The following is a 19914-nucleotide window of genomic DNA, read 5'->3' as shown; positions in this document are numbered from 1 at the left end:
TATGGCTAGTTGAGTATCCATTACAAAAACGCTGATTGAATGCAGCATCAATTAGCGAGTACAACGTTCATATGAAAATTGCATTCGAAAATATGAAATCATTGGGAAATGTATATGAGTAATGTCGCGAAAAATCTCTTTGGAAAACTAGTGGCAGATAGAATCAGGCCTAGATTCCTCGTCAGAAATATTGCCTTGTGGTACGTGGACAAATAGTAGCGTATTTCAACCCCTCACATGGCGCCTAAACATTAAACCACTATTCGTGGCCATGTTTGTCCACTATTAAGGCGTAAGCATTCTTTGGCGAGTTCCCCAGCCCTGTCACGCGAAAAGTGAAAGGCCTTGTATATGCACAAAAATGCGTAGTTTGTAGAGATTTAATCGTTATGATAGTGTAAATCTACATGATTGATAGCCTTTAAGCGATAAGGACCAATTTAAAGGAAAAAATGAAACAAAAGAGAGTACCCATAGAGCTACATAGGGATCCTTAGAAATTGCATGGCGAAGCTTGTAGTAGGCATGAGCCAACTGAAATTTGTGGGTGAGTCAACTTTAAATTTCGAGGTGGGCCAAATGAAATTTGGGTGTAGGCCAACGTAAAATTTGGAAGTGGGCCGACTTAAATTTGGGGGTGGGCCAACTTGAAATTTGGGGATGGGCCCACTTGAACTTCGGATATGGGCCAAATTAAATTTGGGGGAGCGCCAACTGAGAATTAGAATGGGGGCCAACCGAAATTTGAAGGCGGGCTAAGTTGAAATCTGTGGTGGGCCAACTCGTATGTGGGGGTGGGCCAACATAAATGTATGGTTGGGTCAACTGGAAGTCTGGGGGCGCACGACCCAACTGAAATTTGAGCTGGGCCAACTTCCATTTCGGGGTAGGCGTGCTTGAAATTTGGTCAAGTACGCCTCGTAAAGTACGCCAACTCGAAATTCGGGAGTGGGCCAACTAGACATCTTGGAGTGTCCCAATGTTCAATTGAATGCTGCTGAGCATCCTTCGAGTTACGAACACCTCGCGGGCAAGCGAGCGCGTTGAGACGCTTGACGCATTTTGATTGGGTCTTACCGAGGCGCAGTGAGAACGCAGGCGAGAGCTTTCGTGCACAAAGAACGCGCGCATAATTTTCATTGAAGGGGCCACGTGCGGTGCGAGAAAATGCGACAATCGTTACTGAAGCGCAAGCATTCTTTGCCACCGAAAAAGTGATGCCTAGACACACGTAAGTTTGGAAAAGCAAGCAAGCAAAACGAAGCAAAAATGGTCACAGCAGAGCCAAACAATGTTTACGCATTAGCAGACAGTTCTCAAAGTTCGCGTAGCTTTTTGTGATAGAGGCAGGTCACGCTCGCAAATGGCCAAGTTTTTCATCAAATGGTGTCAGCAAATGCCGAGGTCCGCAATTATTGCACAAAAGCGCTGGATACTGTGATTCCTGAAGGCAACCAGACTCCGCGCCCATCTATAAGACAGAGCTCTTACGTTACGTAGAATACACCAACGCACACCAAGTCCCACCCTGCCTTTGTCTCCTTTTCTAAATATTTTCCTCCCCTTTGGTCTTTCTGCATTGTAGAGTCACCAACCGCGCTCAGCCCTGGTTAACTCTCCATTCGTATCATTGACTCCTTTATAGCTCACCTCCCAACTGACGTTCGTTGAAATGCAGATTTCCACCTCCGTCATCTTCGGGGCTGCCGCATAGTGATAAAGATGTACATCTTATGGAGATCAAGAGAGCCCAAGCTGAGCACATCCTTTTATGGCTTCAATCTATGGGTAGTGCTAATTTTACGAAACCTTGCTTCCAATAGAACAATGTGGTATAGTCGACTTCTGGAGGGGGAGGGGTAGATAAAAAAAGATTCAGCATATGTCCGAATAACGCAAAGCCTTGCAAAGATTGCAACCGAGGCTCAAGAGAGAAGGCTTTTGTGGCTCGTCAGCGCAACGCGAAAATAGAGAGGTATGTAGGTAAAATTCAATAACGACTGGTATATTTTGCCGTGAGGTAGCGAGGTGAGCCGGAGAGAAGGTGTGCGTGGGACAACGATACCTAGGACATCGCAAAATTGAATAGAGCTATTGATTTACCGAGCCAAATGGCTCTATCAGAAAACCCTTTCTGCGTTTTGCATGTATCTGAATACGTGGCATGAGAGTTGGACAGGAGCTTCTTCGTTATCCTCAAAACTAGTATTCGAAACGACTTTCGCAGGAAGAGGTTAAATTGATGGTGTGATGGCGGGACTGACAGGACGAGAAAAAAGATTGTGCGTTTTTTTTTTTCAGCGCTACATCTGATTATAAACATAGTGACTTGACAGCGTCGATGTGAATTTTCTTGCTATTATATATACAAGCTTAATTAGTCTATAAGCTCTCCATAAACTTTTGGAGAACAGCTTGGTTCATAAATTTTTCGTGTTGCCTACACGTAGCCCACTGCCTATCCGTAACCTTCTAGTAATATGCAATAATAATAATAATAATAATAATAATAATAATAATAATAATAATAATAATAATAATAATAATAATAATAATCTTCAGCCTATTTAATGTTGACTGCAGGAACAAGGCCTCTCCCTGCGACCTCCAATTACCCCTGTCGATTCCAACTAGCGCCTGCGAATTTCTTAATTTTATCAATCCGCCTAGTCTTCTGCCGTCCTTTCCTTCTCTTGGCATCCATTCTGCAACCCTAATGGTCCACCGGTTATCCAACCTACGCATTACATGACCTGCCCAGCTTCATTTCTTTCTTTTAATGTCAATTAGCATATCGGCTATCACTGTTTGCTCTCTGATCCACACCGCTCTCTTGTCGTCTCTTAATGTTACGTCTAACATTCTTCGTAACATCGCTCTTTGCGCGGTCCTTAACTTGTTTTCGAGCTTCTTTGTCACTCTCCAAGTTTCTGCCCCATATGCTAGCACCGGTAGAATGCACGGACTGTACACCTTCCTTTTCAATGATAATGGTAGCCTTTCATGTCAGGATCTGACAGTGTCTGCCGAATGCGCTCCAACTCATTTTTATTCTTCCGTGAATTTCTTTCTCATGATCAGGGTTACTTGTGAGTAATTGGCCTAGGTAAACGTACTCCTTCGCAGACTGTAGAGGCTGACTAGCGATTCTGAACTCTTGTTCCCTTGCCGGGCTATCGATCATTATCATTGTCTTCTTAATATTAATCTTCAACCTCACTCTTATACTCTCCCTGTTAAGGTCCTCACTCATTTGTTGTAACTCGTCCCCAGTGTTGCTGAACAGGACAATGTCATCTGCGAACCGAAGGTTGCCGAGATATTAACCGTTGATTCTCACTCCTAAGCCTTCTGCAGTTTGATAGCTTGAATACTTCTTCCGAGCACGCAGTGAACAGCATTGAAGAGATTGTGTCTCCTTGTCTGACCCTTTCTTTTCATAGATATGTTCCTACTTTTCTTGTGGAGAATCAAATACATCATCAATAACACCATATGGACCACAATTGCGCATAAATATGTGGCCTCAACTCAGTGGAGAAATCTCTTCAGAAATACAAAGGGGAAAATAGCGATCCCTGAAAAGAAAAAAAAAAGTCAAGATCCGGTTTGGCTCGTGGTTTAAGTGCTTCCAAAGGGCTTGCCCGGGATCTTGTTAAGAGGAAGCTATAGTTCGGGCCCGACCCGATGCCACCTATTAAAATGCATGTAAAACGCAGAAATGCGTTTCTGAGGTAACCAAAGGGCTGATTTGAGAGAAAATGTTAAATGCTAGCGGTTTCTGGAAGCGGAATTTCGATTTAGGGTCCGAATTCTTTAAAGGAGCTTTCAAAAATTGATAAGTTTGGGAAGAACGGAAGCAAGAAGTTTACAAATTCGTAGCTTGGCACTAAGAACAGATATCGCAGTTCTCTAAACTGCATCCGTTCGAGCGCTGAAAGAGGACAAATTCACATCTCACATGAATTTGTTACACTGCTTGCAAGTGTGTTGGAAAAGTCCTACTCACATATTAGCGGTATATTTAAGAGCCATATACAGGGCGTCCCAACTAACTTTCGCCAGAGTTAGAAAGTATGCAAATGTCATGTTGCTGGACAGAATGTTGTTTGCCGTTGTTGTTTGCCGTTGTAATGTTGTTTGCCGTCGCTTGGAGATACTCGAACTATTTTTAATTACGCCTAATTAGACAATTACTCTTAACTAATTAACCACAGTCTCAAATATTATAGTTAGATGAAAAGTGCCAATGAGAATATTGTAGAGCGACATGAAAAACCCCCGATACAGCTTTCTGTTGCTCAATACGTGCTGCATAAAAGTGTTTTTCCGAGCGTGAAAGAAGACCGCAAATGCACGCAGAATTGCCGCGCTACCATCCGCTCGAGGCGCAAAGCCACGGTTGTTTAGCGTCTGCACATGTCCCCTTCCTGACTGTCTTCGTCTTAGCGCGCTGTGTCGCACTTCAGACTCCACGAAATCGGCGCCAACTTGACCAAAGTCAAACACTGCTGGGTTTCAGTAATCCCTATTCCAGCTTCTTGCGCTTTCACTGGAATAATAATCAGCCATGATGCTGCCGAGAATTACCAATTTGAACCAATAAAAATATTTGTGCCGCAACAGGGCTGAAAGAATCAGTAAAAATTTTGTTTTGAGAGAAAAAAGAAATCGCAAGTAGCGGGTTCCGTTTCAATCGTCTTCAGTAAAACGAGCCAGCAGCGCTGAGTCAAGTAGCTCTATATAAAACCAAATGAATTATCAAATCAAATAAATACAGCCCCATTAAAAGTTACATAACTAGGTATCCGAACATCACAGGATGTTCACAGGAAGATGGCGGCTCGAAGTGATTAACAGTGACCAAACAAGGAATACCGTTGTTGACATGATTTCATTTCATTTTCTTACATATTTTTTATATTCTTGCTTCCGCTATGAGAAAAGGTGTAGCCGCCACTATTATAAGGTGACTACATCTCCTTCTTCTCATTTTTTTATTTTCATTAAACAAAACGGAATATTCTTGGAGGCAACGTTTGGAGGCAACAAGTGGTCTTCGCGATAGCAACGGCTGCTTTCCTTAGCAGCGTTCATGTATCCGTACTGAGGAAGTGGAATTTCATATCTGTAATTCCCTGTTATAGATTACTGTTTGCAACACATCTTCAGCCGTCTAGCTACTGCTTTCTGAAATACTAGTTGAGGCTAAGACCAGTAAATTAACGCCACCACATGTTTTGAAGTTGACGAGCCTTTTTTACAACGAGGAATGTGCGAGTGACAGACTTTGGCACGTTTCTTTTTTTCTTATTTACTTTATTTATATACTTGAACGAATCGGCTGTTCATCGGGAACATTTAGACAAGACAGCCGATTTACAAATAAGAATACTGTTTAGTAATACCAATCTCGTGTGATCGCACATCATTTCAGTTTTAAGCGAAAATCCACCGTCGAACGAACCAGCGAGACGCAAATTAGAGGAAGATTCTGAACCCGGTCAGAAAGGTGACTCACCATTGATGGCGAACGGTGCAGCTGCATTCCGGCCACCCTGAACGTTGAATGAAAGTAAATGCGGTGTCGGTACTTTCTCAAGCATGTAGCACCAAAAGATGGCAGGCATTCAATCTACATCTAAGCGAAATTCTATTTTTTGTTGTTGCTCCTTTGTCTATGACAGCTTCAGCTTTTGCAAGCTGGAAATTGCGCGTTTAAATGTGTGCATCAAAAAAGTACAAAACTTAATAAGTTAACATTTGCTGTAATTTTGAATCTCGTTACCTTGAGTGCAAATGGAGGATGGAATCACTCAAACTAATTTCGTCGTTCACCGTGTTCAACTGGTTACTAGAACGGTAACTGCAGTTGTTAACAGCTCAGCTAGTTAGGCACTCATCAACGCGTTATTAGTCGCATTTCAATTGAAATATTAGAACAACTCTATAAGTGAATATATCTGGGATCTTTACGCTGATTTCCTCATCTGTGTGTGTGTTTCTTTTAATCGCTACGCTGCAGATTTTGCACATCAGGAAAGAGTACATTAAGCCGTACAACAACGTAGTTTCAAGACAATGACGTCAGTCCATAACGCTCAAAATAAAACTAGGAAGTTCCTGCGCAAGTGCACGTAGGTCGGACATGATGGCGGCACTGCAAACACAACGCCAGCGATCACAGATACAAGAGCCACATAACCACGAAATCACAGAAAAATGCTGAACCATTAATATATGCAATTGTAGATTAGTATTTCTTGGCTAGATTTTAAACATGCCGAAGGCATATCTCACCTGCTGTCCGGCAGCAAGGCCACAAGTGACAGAGAAGAGCACCTGCACAGAAATGACGATGATTACTTATGCTCTTAAAGTAGTTCTTCAATATACATGCGATATGAGCCGGCAGTAATGACAACGTTATGTGCACTGACATTCTTATTTCACCGTAATGAGGACTGCTATGCTGCAGAAAGAACAATATATTCTTTTATAAGACTACCGTGTCGCTTGATAAAACGGCAAGCAGAAGCAACAGAGGCAGAGGCAGGACATTCTTATCAAAACGAAAATAAGTGAGCCGAGTAATCAACAGATAAAGTGTGGCACTGTGTTTTCCAAAGTCAGCAAATGAGCAGACACAATCACGACTTCAACTACAATGTATAAGTGAGTAAACGAATGAAACCCTCGAAAATTGATAAAAGAATACTCATCATCGCACTACCATGATTAATTATTTTGAGTCTCTGCTTGTGCAAAACATTTTGGGTGTTAAATAATTAGCGTTGTGCAACTGACATAAATGTATGTACGTTGTACTGCACTGCGCACGGTTGCCGCGACGGAGTCCCCCGAGCCGGCTTCTTGCGTGAAAGGTAGGCAATCGCCGAGAGTAAACTATGTGAAATGTGTGCCTATAGCAATCTGCCTCTATAACCAAATGGAACATAACAGAATGAAGTCTCAGTGCAGCGATCGCTTGTGTAATCGACATAAATGTATGTGCGTTGTACTTCACCATGGTTACTGAAGGATGGCCGAATATCCCTAATCTATAGTTATAGGCTTATATAAAAATCTTTCAGCCTTCACTAATTTTTTATTTTACGTTTTTTTCAATCAATCAATCAATCAATCAATCAATCAATCAATCAATCAATCGAGTAATCAATGAATTATTCATTCAATTTTTATTGTACCAAGAAATATAGTACAAACAGGCATATAAAGGTGGGACCCCTGAACCATAAGGTCGTACGAGGGGTACCTGTAGTAAGCATATGTGTATTATCATATGGTAAACATATGTAGCTTCATAAGGAGGAACTTAAGGAACTGAATTATTCAGAAAATGCAAGGTAAGATTTAAAGTAGCACGGACAATTAATGCACATAATACTAACCGCATCCGGCTTGCAACACGGCTAGAGTGTCGGTAACGCGGAGCTATCGTGCCCGCATCATTCGGGGACACGTTATTCCGAGATGTGTCAGCCTAGATACCCACACTGCTGTTGTAATGGCGCCGCAAGCACACGCACTGGAGAGTAGAACCTTCACAAGCCACGAACACTGCGTCGGCTGCACTAACCGCATCGCACGATGTGGAGAAAAGAAGCAAACACACTCTTACCACCAGGATCAGGTTCCCGGAAGGTGCCGCCATGTCTTCGTGGTGGGTTCGAAAGCTCAAGGCGAGTCCGCACTGTCAGGCTTCACGAGATCGCTTCAGCAGTGGACAACGCCACGCGGTATACCTGCGTGTAGTTGGAGCGAGAACAACTTAGTAGGCCTTTCGGACGCGAATCACAAGCAAGCCTTCGCCAGCTCGAGAGAAAGGCATTCTCCCCCGCACCGACGACGACCGAGCGTTTCCTGTTGCGACAACCCACGTTGTCACGCGCGGCGCAAGGGGGGCCGGGCGAGTTTCCACGGTGACAGGAAACACCTCCCACTTTCCTGTCAGACAAGTCACTGTAAACACCGCCTCCTTCCCTTCGAAACGCCCTCCTCGAGTTGCTTGGCCTTGGTGAGCAAGAGCGAACTACGTGCTTCTGTCTCCGCCAAGCAACAACTCTCTCTCCCTCGTCCGCTAACACTCTCTGAAATTACATACTCCCCTCTTCGGTCAATGGCGATTCCGAAACTATGCATCTCCGGACAGGCGCTGGTCGACGACGGCGCCAACGCCCGTTTCCTGGAGGCTAGATCAGCCGGGGAGGTCACGCGAGGTTATCTGACGTTGTCAATGTCAAGAGAAGGGAGGCTCCGGAGACAAGACGATCAGGAGCGAATGCGCGCGCGTGGGCGCATTTAGACCTTTATGCACAGAGTCGCGGCTGGGCTAACGTAAACGTTTGGGCGATTAGGTGGTTTTGAATCCCGTCCTACATTTGCACCAAATACGGCACCAGGGACTAATCAGAGAAACGACAAGTACATGCGCAAAGTTTCAGCTGATTTCACTTTTTCGTGCGAGCATATGTGCTCTGTCGATAAAAGACGCACGCAGATTTGGGTTTGTGTCGTTTTCTTTAAGCTCAGTTAAAGGTTTGTGCACGTGCTTGCCGTTTTCCATTGCAATGCCGTTAGCTGTGTTTGGTGCTAAATTAAGACTACCATCACTGCGTTAGGACATATCAGAAAAGATTATGGTGAATTTCAGTGGAAGATTGCGAACGAGAAAGCCGGCTCAGCAACGCAGCCTCTAAATTCGGCGGGCGACCTGCGTTACGGTTGCGGGACTACAACTCTGTGCGTTGGCAATCATCATCATCATCAGCCTATTTTATGTTCACTCCAAGACGCAGGCCTCTCCCTGCGATCTCCAATTACACCTGTCCTGTGCCAACCGATTCCAACTAGCACACGCGAATTTCCTAATTTCATCGCCCCCTTCTGCCGTCCTCTACTGCGCTTCCCTTTTCTTGGTACCCATTCTGTAACTCTAATAGTCGAACGGTTATCTAACCTGCGCATTACATGACCTGCCCAGCGCCATTTCCTTCTCTTAATGTCAATTAGAATATCGGCTATACCTGTTTGCTCTTTGATCCAAATCGCTCTCTTTATGCCTCTTAACGTTATACCTAGCATTCTTCGTTCCATTGCTCTTTGCGTGGTCCTTAACTTGCTCTCGAGCTTCTTCGTCAGTCTCCAAGTCTCTGCCACATATGGCAGTACCGGTAAAATGTACTGATTGTGCACCTCCCTTTTCAATGATAATGGTAAGCTTCCAGTCCGGAGCTGACAATGTCTGCCTTATGCGATCCAACCAGTTCTTATTCTTCTATGGATTTCCTTCTCATTATCAGGGTTCCCTGTGATTAACTGACCTAGCTAAACGTACTCCTTCACAGACTCTAGAGGCTGACTGGCGATCCTGAACTCTTGTTCCATTGCCCGGTTATTCATCATTATCTTTGTTTTCTGCATATTAATCTTCCACCCCACTCTTACACTCTCTCTGTTAAGGTCCGCAATCATTTGTTGTAACTCGTCTGCAGTGTTGCTGACAGCAATGTTTTATTGTCCTGTTCGTTCTATACTTGTGTAGGTGTTTGCACGCCTGCCTCTTAGTAGATTGAATTCCTATCAAATTCTTTAGCGCTCGGTCGTGATCAGGTCTATCACAAAAATAGAGTTGGTGCGAAAAAAAAAAAGAAGAGACCAACTCGAAAGCGGCAGATGATTTGGTGGTTTAATAAGATTAAGAAATCTACAGAAATAGAAAGGAGTCAGGCTGACGCAAGACAGGGGTAACTGGTGATTGCTGGCAGAGGCCTTAGTGATGCCGTAGGCATAAAATACAATAAATGTAATAATCCTACAAAATAAATTTATTCGTGCTATATATAACGTACCTAGCAGAGCACCAATTTCTAATTGCTTTAGTGAAAGGGGAATTATTACCGTTCATAATTTATACAATTATCGTCCGAGTTAAATTTAGGCTAGGAACTCCAGATGTATGCTACTAAAGAGTGTGAGCTGGCCCAATTATGAAAAATGGGAAAATAATAATTTAACTAGATGTGGTGAATCTTATGAAGTAACCACTCGTCGTTTAAACAGAGGTAGTCGGCGTTTACAATACATAATTTCGTCGCTCTTGAACGTGTATAAAATGGCTCACTTTGACCTTTTTACCAGTAAAAACCATGAAATTCGCAAGAAGTATTTAACATAGGCGTAGATGCAGTTATGTTATTGTACGGTATTATTGTACTCTTACGCATATTCTAACACTTCAACACCCGTTCATTATCACTTAGTTCTGATTATTATGTTCGTTCGGACATTTGTGTGTTTCTACCCTAGTTTATGATGAGTAGCAATAAAGTCAGGCTATTTATCCATTTAAAACAGGCTGATTTAGGCTTCAGCCCTTGGTGCTAAATAAAAAAGCGTAGCTGTGCTCGCCTCTTCCTAGACTTTTCCGCAGCTGCTGCTGCTGCTTCTTGCAGTCTTGTCGACTAGCTCTTGCCCAATTCGTGGGTCATACTGAAAGTGATGTCGTCATCACCCTGTGTCATAGTACCATTGCCATCTGTGTGGGCTTCTGGCTACACCCTTGGATGATTGTGCGGTGTCGGGCATAGTGTAAACAAAAACTGGATATAGGGCCAATCGAGGTGGCGCTTGCCGAATTCGTTGGTCATACTGAGACTAATATCGTCATCGAGCCGTCGTCGGCGTACAACTGCCGTCTCTGCTGGCTCCTGGCTGCAATCTTGGGCAATTGGCCGGTACCGTACACAGTGCAAACATCAGGTATATTGCGAATTGAGGCAGCATGCCTCAATGCTTCGTTGCTTCAGGATCCAACTAATACCAAGGTGTTCGTTACATCGTCGATATTTTGGCCGTCATCCTGTCGTCAAAGCTGTCGTAATTGTCAAGTCATAGCATCGCCGCCATTCCACCTTCGTCATTCCATTGTCGCTATGCCGTCATCTGCACTCCGTCGCCACACCTTCGTCGTCATGTCATAGCTCTCGTCATTGACAAGTCATAGCATCGTCGCCATTCCACCTTCGTCATTCCATTGGCGTTGTGCCGTCATCTACACTCAGTCGTCACACCTTTCTTCGTCATGTCGTCATACCATCGCATCAATCCAGCATCGACGTCACGTTGTCGTCACGACGTCATCGTCGTACCATCGTTGTCGCTCCAGCGTCGTCATCCAATGGCTGTAGTGGCATCACAGTGGGACACGCCCATTCTGTAGGATTGGCAAAGAACGTACGCATCCCTAGTGGCACATACCGAGGGGCTAAATTAAAAAAGAAAGTAAATCCAAGGATTCGGTCAAATATAATTCACCGTTCGATGAAAAAATCGGTGTGCTGTAGGGATATCTCTGAGCCGATATAAACTTTCAGGTGTTATGTAGGAATAGTAGTAGGACATGCCCATTTCAGAGGATTTGTCAAGAACGGGCATACGCGAATACTTAGTGGCCAACTCAAAGAAGAGAAAGTAAATCCAAGAACAGCATTAATATAATTGACCATTCCATTAACAGATCGGATTACTTTACGGAGGAATGTGAGCCGACATTGTATGTTCAAGCTTTATGGGGGAAGTTAGCATAATAATTCATATTATTATTATCTAGCTACATTTATTATCTACATCTGCGCTATCAAGGGTCTTATAAGCCCACTTCGTTCATAGTTTCATATAATCTTCGCAAACATGTCCACAAATAGATTCGCCAAGATAGTAACCGACCCAGCAGCAGCCAGGCAGCCCCACGAAACACGGGCTAGTCGGCAAAGAAAGCTTCACCTCAAAACAAGGACTCAACGGCGCCATCTTGCTAGGGGGTGGACAAAGCCAGATATACGGCATATGTACCAGCGACTAGGCGTAGAAGTAGGGTAAATATTTAGTTAAAGTGAGCGGGTCGGTAGTTGTTCACGCTCAACTTTCCAATGCGAACACGAGAGAAAGACGAAAGGACGGCCACATGATATGACATTCAGAGCTCGGGTCGCGTGGTCTACCCTTCGCCTGTGTGTAGTTTTAACGCCTGAAAATTTGAACATAAACTAGCACGTGCGTTCTTTAAGATGTAGCATATCCTGTGCATACACGGCTTTACGTAATGTCTAGTGGCATCTGCTTGTTTTTCATTTCATTAACGCGTTTTCGTCAATCATTCCTTTACTGTTGGTATAATGCCGATATAGTGGCATTACGACAACAGTAAACACATCTCATTCGCGGTGCCGCTTAATAATCCGCGCATCCAGCGTACAGCGTCACAAAATATACGTCGAATGAATAGTGCGAACAGGGCCAGAAACAATAAAGGCACTGGTGGCGTATCCCAAGAAATATGTGAAATATTTGCTGTGCGCTACAGAGAAACGCACGCGTGGAGCATTCATTCATTCATTCATTCATTCATTCATTCATTCATTCATTCATTCATTCATACATTCATTCATTCATTGTTATTACAGCGTAAAATAATGCGTCATGATTTTGTCGAGAACAATGAAATAGCTATACAAGACGCTGTTAAACTACGCAGCTGGTATATTGACGCGATGAAAAGCTATGCAAATGAGACACGAGGAATAAAAGTTGCTGAAATAAGGTCTATTACCGATTTTTAACTATTTTCAGCATGATCGAAACATTAGTCAACTTTCCTGATGTCATAACCAGAACCCGAACGACACGTTCGCGGGCTGATGCATTCATTTCTATTTCCAACGCTCTACGTCACATCAAGTTGAAAAACGGACTGTACATCAAGCATGTCTTACACCACTTGTCGAAGGAACCTCCGAGTCTGCCACGGAAGAAGCTTGAAGAAAGCCTTAACTACGCGCGAGCTAAATCGGCAGTATTCCTGATACGCTGCTGAGCTTTCGAGATTCGATGGCGACCGCACACATGTTCCTATCTCAGAAATCTGTGGCTGTATTTTGTCAAACAGCGCTATTCGACGCGCTCAATCTGGAGACAGTGTGTTGGGGATTAGCGCTGGCCTGCTACGACAACGACAACAGCAACGCTCCGACTAGTAGGCATATATTTTCCAGAAGTTACTCACCTGCAGAGGCCCTGCGGTCGAACTGAAGACGTGTCGAGCCAAAAGAAACTGACGGTGAATCAGGATTTCGCGCGCGCGAGGTTCAGAACGGCCAAGAAAAGCCTCGGTCCAACGTTGAGCCGCGTCTTCACACACACACACACACACACACAAAAAGCAGCAAACGCGTCTTTCCAATTGTTGGGCATGCAAACTGCGCCAACAGAACGGGGCGCAGCACACGAAATTTATGGAACTGCAGCGCCCGTCCTATAAGTGTATGCTTCGTGCTCCGAGACCCGTCATGGCAGCGCTGTCAATACGTTACACAGTTTCCGTAACCAGTACGCGAAACTTTGTGAGCAATACGATCACAACGCAACCCAAAAAAAATGAAGGAAAAGAACATAATGAGCAATGCGCATGCGCACTGGCGAGTACGCGGACGCTCCCCGGCCCCCTTTTCTTTCGGGTATGCGCATCGCGCGGCCGCGCGCAAGCTGACCGTGAAACTGCCCGAGACGCGCACGCGCGCGTGCTAACAAGCAGCTACAAAGCGTACAAAAAAAAAAAAGGAACACGCGCCGAGCTAACCTTGTATAGGGCAGAAGTGGGCCACATAACGGGTACGAGCACTCACGCGAGCAAACAACGCAAAAAAGGATACGAAAAAAAAAAAAAGACGGAACAAGGAGCGCTCAGAAGACGCCGCGCTAGCAAACGCCACTCACCCTTCGCGCAGCCGACTGCAAGCCACCGTCGACTCCACCACAAGCAGGCACAACCCACTGAACGTCTGGAGCGCCGGCCAGAAACTGAGGCGGCTGGATGGCTGGGGTTGGCGTGCCCGCGCCGCACCCTTCCTCGCCGCCCTCCCCTCGCCCAAGTGACTGGGCGGCCGCAGCGGGATAAGATTAAGTGGCCAGAGAGATTCTCGCCTGTAACCCTCTCCTCCTTCGGGACCCGGTGGTGTCAGAGGCATGGAAGGCCAGCGAAGACGCCGCCAAGCCTCCTCTGTGTTGCGCGTGTCGTCTGTTCCTGAAGTATATGCGACGTGCGTGTTCGTCTGTCTGTAGTATAGCGTAAGCTTGTGAAGGGGTTGGCGACTGCTTCGTTCGCTCGTCTCGTATATGCAGATGGCTCTCCTTCACTCTATCGTCTTTCCCTGTCCCCGCTCTATCGTCTTCCCCTGATCCAGTCCCGTCACTGTCATCCGCGGAATTCGGTCCGTCGTGTGAAGCCCCCCCCCCCCCCCCTCCCTCTCCGGGGTGGTGGAAATCATCCCGCAGTTCTCCGCAAGGCCATATCTCGTGCAGCCCCAGTGTTCCTATACGAATCAATCAAACAATCAATCAATCGGAGGACGGTGCTCGGCGCAACTAGGCAAAACCTCTGACGAGGCGTATTGACGGCACACTCCGAGCCATCGGATGAACTAGCAAAGAACATCTGGGGCCGAATTGACAAAAGCTTTCGTTTTTCCCCATTGTTGTTTGCTAGTGGCTGGTCGCATTCGCCAATAGTATGTTGGACGACTCGATTTAGCTGACGTATGCGTGCTCTAATTGAAATCCTGGGGTTTCGCGTGCAGAAAACATGATCTATATAGTTATGAGGCACGCCGTAGTGACTCTGGATTAATGTTTACCACCTGGGGATCTGCACTGTGCACCTAAATGTAAGTATACACGAGAGTTTCTGCATTTCGCCCCAATCGAAGTAGTAATACCACTTTAGCACAAAAGAGCGTTAAGACATGCTGACCATAACTGGCCACAAATATTAATTACTCATCTGCTTTAATACACACCCAAAATCCATAATACCAGCCTGCAGAGAAGTCTGCTCGCCTATCTATGATTATTGATTAATATATATTACTTCTTTATTGTCTGATAATATATATATTTATCAAAGCCGCAAGGATCGAGCGTGTTTATAAGAGATTACACGTTGCGTCTACTTATACAGTTTTAGCTGTGGGCGGAGCGAGACCACCTCGTCAGTCTGGTTTGAGATCGTAGAATAAAGGCAGAAGAAAGTGCTGGCGAGGGTAGTCGCAAACAGGATTTTTTTCCCACCAACCAATATATATATATATATATATATATATATATATACATATATATATACGCACCACAATCAGACAACACGATCAGGCAAGCAGATGTGCACAAGGACCTTCGAGTTGCGTATTCCAAAAGCCTTTTGCGTATACATGCCTAGATTCAAGACTGAACGGGCCCTACGCACACGAACGTGTATAACGCAGCGTCCCGTACTATGTTTTCACATCATCACTCCTCATACCCCTCCCCTTTTGCCCTTTCCTTCCTGCGTGCTCTCGATTAAACTCTCCTCTCTCGCCTCACTATGCCTGCGTGCATGTTTATGTGTACCTTAGTTTATGCGCTCTAATGACAATGACAGCAATTAGCATGCTTAACCAACTAGCCCACCAGAAAGTTTTCTTATGTAGAATATATATTCTGCTACGGGTACATGTTAAAGTACACCGGGTAGTCAAAATTAATCCGAATCGCTCGGCTATGAGGAGTTTCCTCCATCCCACTGCGCTGCTTTGGGACACTAAAGCTCATAATTTGTTGTTGCCTTTATTTTTTTATTTTTTATTTTTTTTGCTTAGCACACGGGTCCAACCTTTGCAATAGACGTTCGTGAGAAACGCCTTCTCTTCTCCCCGCGCGCCAGCGGCCGCAATTTGAATAATTGCTGTTTACGCGTGGCGACGAGCGATGTTGTTGATTGCGGTTAGAGAAAGGTGGCGGTAAAGGACGCAAAACAAGACGACGGTGCGGGCTATGCAAGCACTTCTCCCAGGGCTGGGCGACAGACAAAGACAGCGTCAGGCTGTGACTCACGTGCGAGTGTCTGTTTTTCTTCGTGTCTTGCGTCTGCGTTGCGTACTCGTTTCTGTTTCTTTTTTTCTTCTCGTGTGGCGTTGCGAGACTAGCGTTGCTGTTGGGAGGGCGATGATTGGAGCGTTCATTATTACTTTGTTTTAGCCGCGACAAGTCAGTGACTGCACATTCCGCGCGTGTTTCCTGGCCTCTGCTGTGCTGTCGACCTGGCGCGCGAATGACGCGGGCCCGCTCCCCGCGTGACGCAAATGTAAACGTTGATTACTGTCATTAGACCAAACGTAAAAAAAACACATTTAAGCAAACAAGTGAAGAACACAGCGCAAGTGCTTCACTTCGTGCGTTTTAAGTGTCTTGTTTTCGGTTTCTAATCGGCTGACCGTTATTCGGAGTAGGTGTATTTGTGTTCTATGTTGGCATTTTCTACGGTTGTAACTGTATTGCGCGTTTCAAAACTGTATTTTTTTTTCTGTGGTTTAATTACCTGTCGTGCAACTCGCTTAAATTTTATTTAACTATGTTTGCCACATTTATATTTCATATTACCAAATCACCTCTGACTCCTTCCTGTATGTACTATTTTTTCCCGATTTATATTCGGAGGTCTCATTCGCAGCTTTGCATCTTCTGTAACACTCAGTCGTGTACTAATCGTCATAGTTGTCTTGTAGAAACAACTAACCTCCCTTCAGTAATGACAATTGCTAATATGCCTTACGAACTAGCCGAAATGATATTGAATTGAATTGAGGAAAAAAAAAACGTTTATTCTATATGGAGAGCGTTGCGGAAGCAGGTGGGTGAGGCCTTTATGTCCAGGGCCCCATTGGCCACAGCCGCCCACAGTGCTTGGGAAATTGTGAACATACAAACGGCGGCGCAACCTGCTTTACTGCGCACATTTCGGGCAAGATTATGGCGCAGCAATCGCTAACAGTGAAATTCAGGCTCCGGCAACGCCGGACGCTGGGACGCCGAAAATGCGCCTGTAATGCGCTTCATGTGGTTGCGGTTAAGCGTGCGCGTCACGTCATCGTGTCGTTGCAGTGGGCCATCCATTCGAGTCGCCCAACATTACATGGCACCACAGTTCACATCATTTTTTGGGTACGCTGGTCGAAGGTCAGTAAGTGTATAGGGTACCTGACGTGGCTTGATTGATGAGCTTTAAGTGTTGTTTAATCGGTGAACACTCTTGGTTCCCATTTCCCACAGCTTTCATATACGAGAACCATGCACTGCACGGCATCATGCTGGTGTTTTTTTGGTCTGCAAGCCAGGCACCATTTGTCAACTATCTAGTTTAGTGAGAATGTAGGGAGTGTTCATAACACCATTCTCGGTGAAACTACTACTTGGATAGCACGCATACAGATTACGACTAGCTGCGGTCAAGTTAATGTCGCCAATGATACTATATTCCAGTAAAAACTTCTAAACGAATTCTTAGTTGTGTCCAACAGCCCCAGAACAATTATATGTTGTGTGTTATACGTTAAAGTGTCTGTGTGACCGGCGTCATGGTGAGGAGTGCATACGTACAACATGAACGCATTCGAGCATGCGTTGTGCACGCAGTGCGCTTTTGTGTGCGTGGTATGTCCTCTGCGGGAAGCTTTGAATCTTGAGTTTTTGTGCTTTCAGGGAACCGTAAGGCTATCGGCTCGGGCTTGCAAACATCCCTTGTCTCCCCCAGCCACATTTCGCCATTCAAGCAACAAAGAACTTGTCCGTGACAACGAACGTTCTGAACGGGAGTGGCGCATTTTCTAGCTTTACTTTTTTTTTTTCGTTTTTGACGGACTAATCTTGTTTAAAACGCCAGCAGGCTACGACGGAAGAGAACGCCGCATTTTGCGCCATTCTTAACCCCGCTGCTAAAGAGCGTGCGTAACGCTGCAACTGCGTTCGTTTCTCTTTTAGTGGGGGAGGAGGGGGTGAGGGGGCGAAGCTCAGCTTTCGCTCGCACTATAAACCCAGAGTCGCGAGGAAAAAGAAAAGAAACAAAGCGAAGAAACCTAAGTACTTCTTGCGCGGCAAAACTTCGCTTTAGCTGGTTTGAATGTAAACCGATTTTCATCGTGCGCGTGCCTGGAGATTGTCCCACAAAAAAAAAAAAAAAAGAAACGAAAGAAAGAAAGGAAGAAAAGAAACAAAGAAAAGAAGCTCAAGTACTTGCAGGTAGAATTGAAAACTCGCGCACATTCGAGCACCTTCCTCACTCTCCAGGCCTTTAGGCCGAAGTTCTTTGCCGCGAAAGGCAGGCGTCGGCGGTGACGAAACGCGAGAGGCGGTCCTCCACGTTTCCGGTATTGCCGCGTGCCCACGCGGCGCGGGCGCACTGCAATCAACGGCGACACAAACGCCGCGCTAACGGAAAACGGCACAGTCAAAAAGAAGTGAAACAACAAAATAGAGTAAGAAGAGTGTACGAGTGACAGAGGTGAAGTAAGGAAGGATGAAGCGGATTGCGCGCATAACGACTGCCAAAGGGGAAGTGGTGGGGGGGGGGGGGGGGAGACCCGCGCTGGAGAACCGCTGCACGGTGTTTGCCTAAGCCGTTTGTCGAGCCCCGTTCGGCGGAGTCCCTCCCCTATATGCAACCCGCCATTGTTCGACGACCGGTGCGATTCCGTTTAAGCGGGCCCGGTCGTCGCCGCCACGACAATAGACGGTCGTCAGCGCGAGCGCGCTCACAGACGTCGCGCGTAAACTCGTGGCGATGGTGACCGAACGAGAGGACGCGAGAGGCAGAGAGAAAGAGAGAGAGAGAGAGAGAGGGAAGAGGAAGGAAAAGCAGGGCTGGTGGCTTGGTGCCAGCGGTGGCTGGGGCTATGCGAGAAACCAGCTTTAAACGCTTTTTCTTTTTTTCTTTCCCAGCCAAGTTTCCATTGTCTACGGCGCGCCGAAGTGCTACATTCGCAAATGCTGCTAGATCTCGGCTTGGAGCCCATACGCTCCGGGAAACGTTGTCAACCGAGACCCCCCGGTCGCTGATGGCTTTGGGAGCACACCTCAGGGTGAGGACGTGGAACATAGGGGGCGCTCAGGCAGGCGCTGGTGCGAATGAAGTTACGTCGTGGAAATGACTGGGAGACGGGGCGCAATGCGCTCGTGGTTTATGAGGTTCCGATTTAGCAGACCCCGAGCAGTGTTCGGAGGAGAGTTGGAAGGAAGTGGGAGAGTGGGCGAGCTAACAACGGCGGGTCGGCGGATCGGCTTTAAACTTTAAAAGCGTCGTCAGTGACGGCGGCGCCTTGCCTGCCGGCGAGTGAGAGGTTTTCGTTGGTGCCGTCTACGGCACCTCCCCCTCAAACTTAATCTCCTCGATTGACGATAACGTTGAGTGACTCTCGGGCGCCGTTAACCGTACTCAGGGGTTTAGGAACGCAGATGACGCTTCCAATGTACTTTAGGTTTATGCTGAACTCCGCTATGAGGACCTGGGCTCGACACCTTGGCTGCGAGTGAAATTGCGTCGCCACTGATTCCGCGACGAAATGAACGCATGGAAGCCGAGCCCTCGTCCAAATAACGTGCGAAGTCTCTTCCCGCGTTATCATGTCCCTTCGTATTGCCTTCTGTCTTCGAAGAAGCAATGCGACGTTCTTGTAGGAAGCGTTGCTATGCGACCGTCCAAGTCCCTGTAAATATGCAAACGCCCGACCGCCGACCACATTTTGTTCACTCGACCGCAACGCTCGAAGCCGTGGCGATGTCCTTTTCTTCTCCGTTTTATTTCATTGCACAAAGATAAGGGCGCTCGATCTTCATTAAACGTAGCGCCAAGTCTCCACGTTCTGAGTAAGAAACGAGACGCAATTGTAGCATTATGTTCCTAAAGCTCACTTGTACTTTTTCGTGTTGTTGCCACTGCGGAGCGGAGTTTGTTGCACTGGGTGTAACCTGAAGTTACGACGTCGTCGCCGCAGCGCCAACAGATAATTTCATTCTAAGGCCATCAGAAGC

At 46.0% G+C, this 19914-nt stretch overlaps 1 protein-coding gene across 3 annotated transcripts in view; it reads right to left on the bottom strand.

Moving 5' to 3' along the window:
• The window catches only part of LOC142557171 (ribonuclease 3-like), a 29188-nt gene extending 10954 nt beyond the window's left edge, over positions 1-18234 (bottom strand). Inside the window, exons 1-4 of one of the 3 annotated variants that reach the window (XM_075668837.1) lie at positions 18125-18234; positions 7643-7766; positions 6301-6342; positions 5522-5558 (exon numbers count right to left, since the gene is read on the bottom strand). In XM_075668837.1, the coding sequence (XP_075524952.1) occupies positions 5522-5558; positions 6301-6342; positions 7643-7675 (112 nt within the window). In that variant the 5' untranslated portion in view covers positions 7676-7766; positions 18125-18234. Of the gene's footprint in view, positions 1-5521; positions 5559-6300; positions 6343-7642; positions 7767-13084; positions 13204-13794; positions 13933-18124 lie in introns of those variants that run through there. The other 2 variants (XM_075668835.1, XM_075668836.1) reach the window with 2 other exon arrangements.
• Positions 18235-19914: the final 1680 nt, after the last annotated feature.

The sequence above is a fragment of the Dermacentor variabilis genome, chromosome 9 (genome assembly GCF_050947875.1).
Source record: "Dermacentor variabilis isolate Ectoservices chromosome 9, ASM5094787v1, whole genome shotgun sequence".
NCBI lineage: Eukaryota > Metazoa > Arthropoda > Arachnida > Ixodida > Ixodidae > Dermacentor > Dermacentor variabilis.
This window is presented reverse-complemented; position numbering and strand designations above follow the sequence as displayed.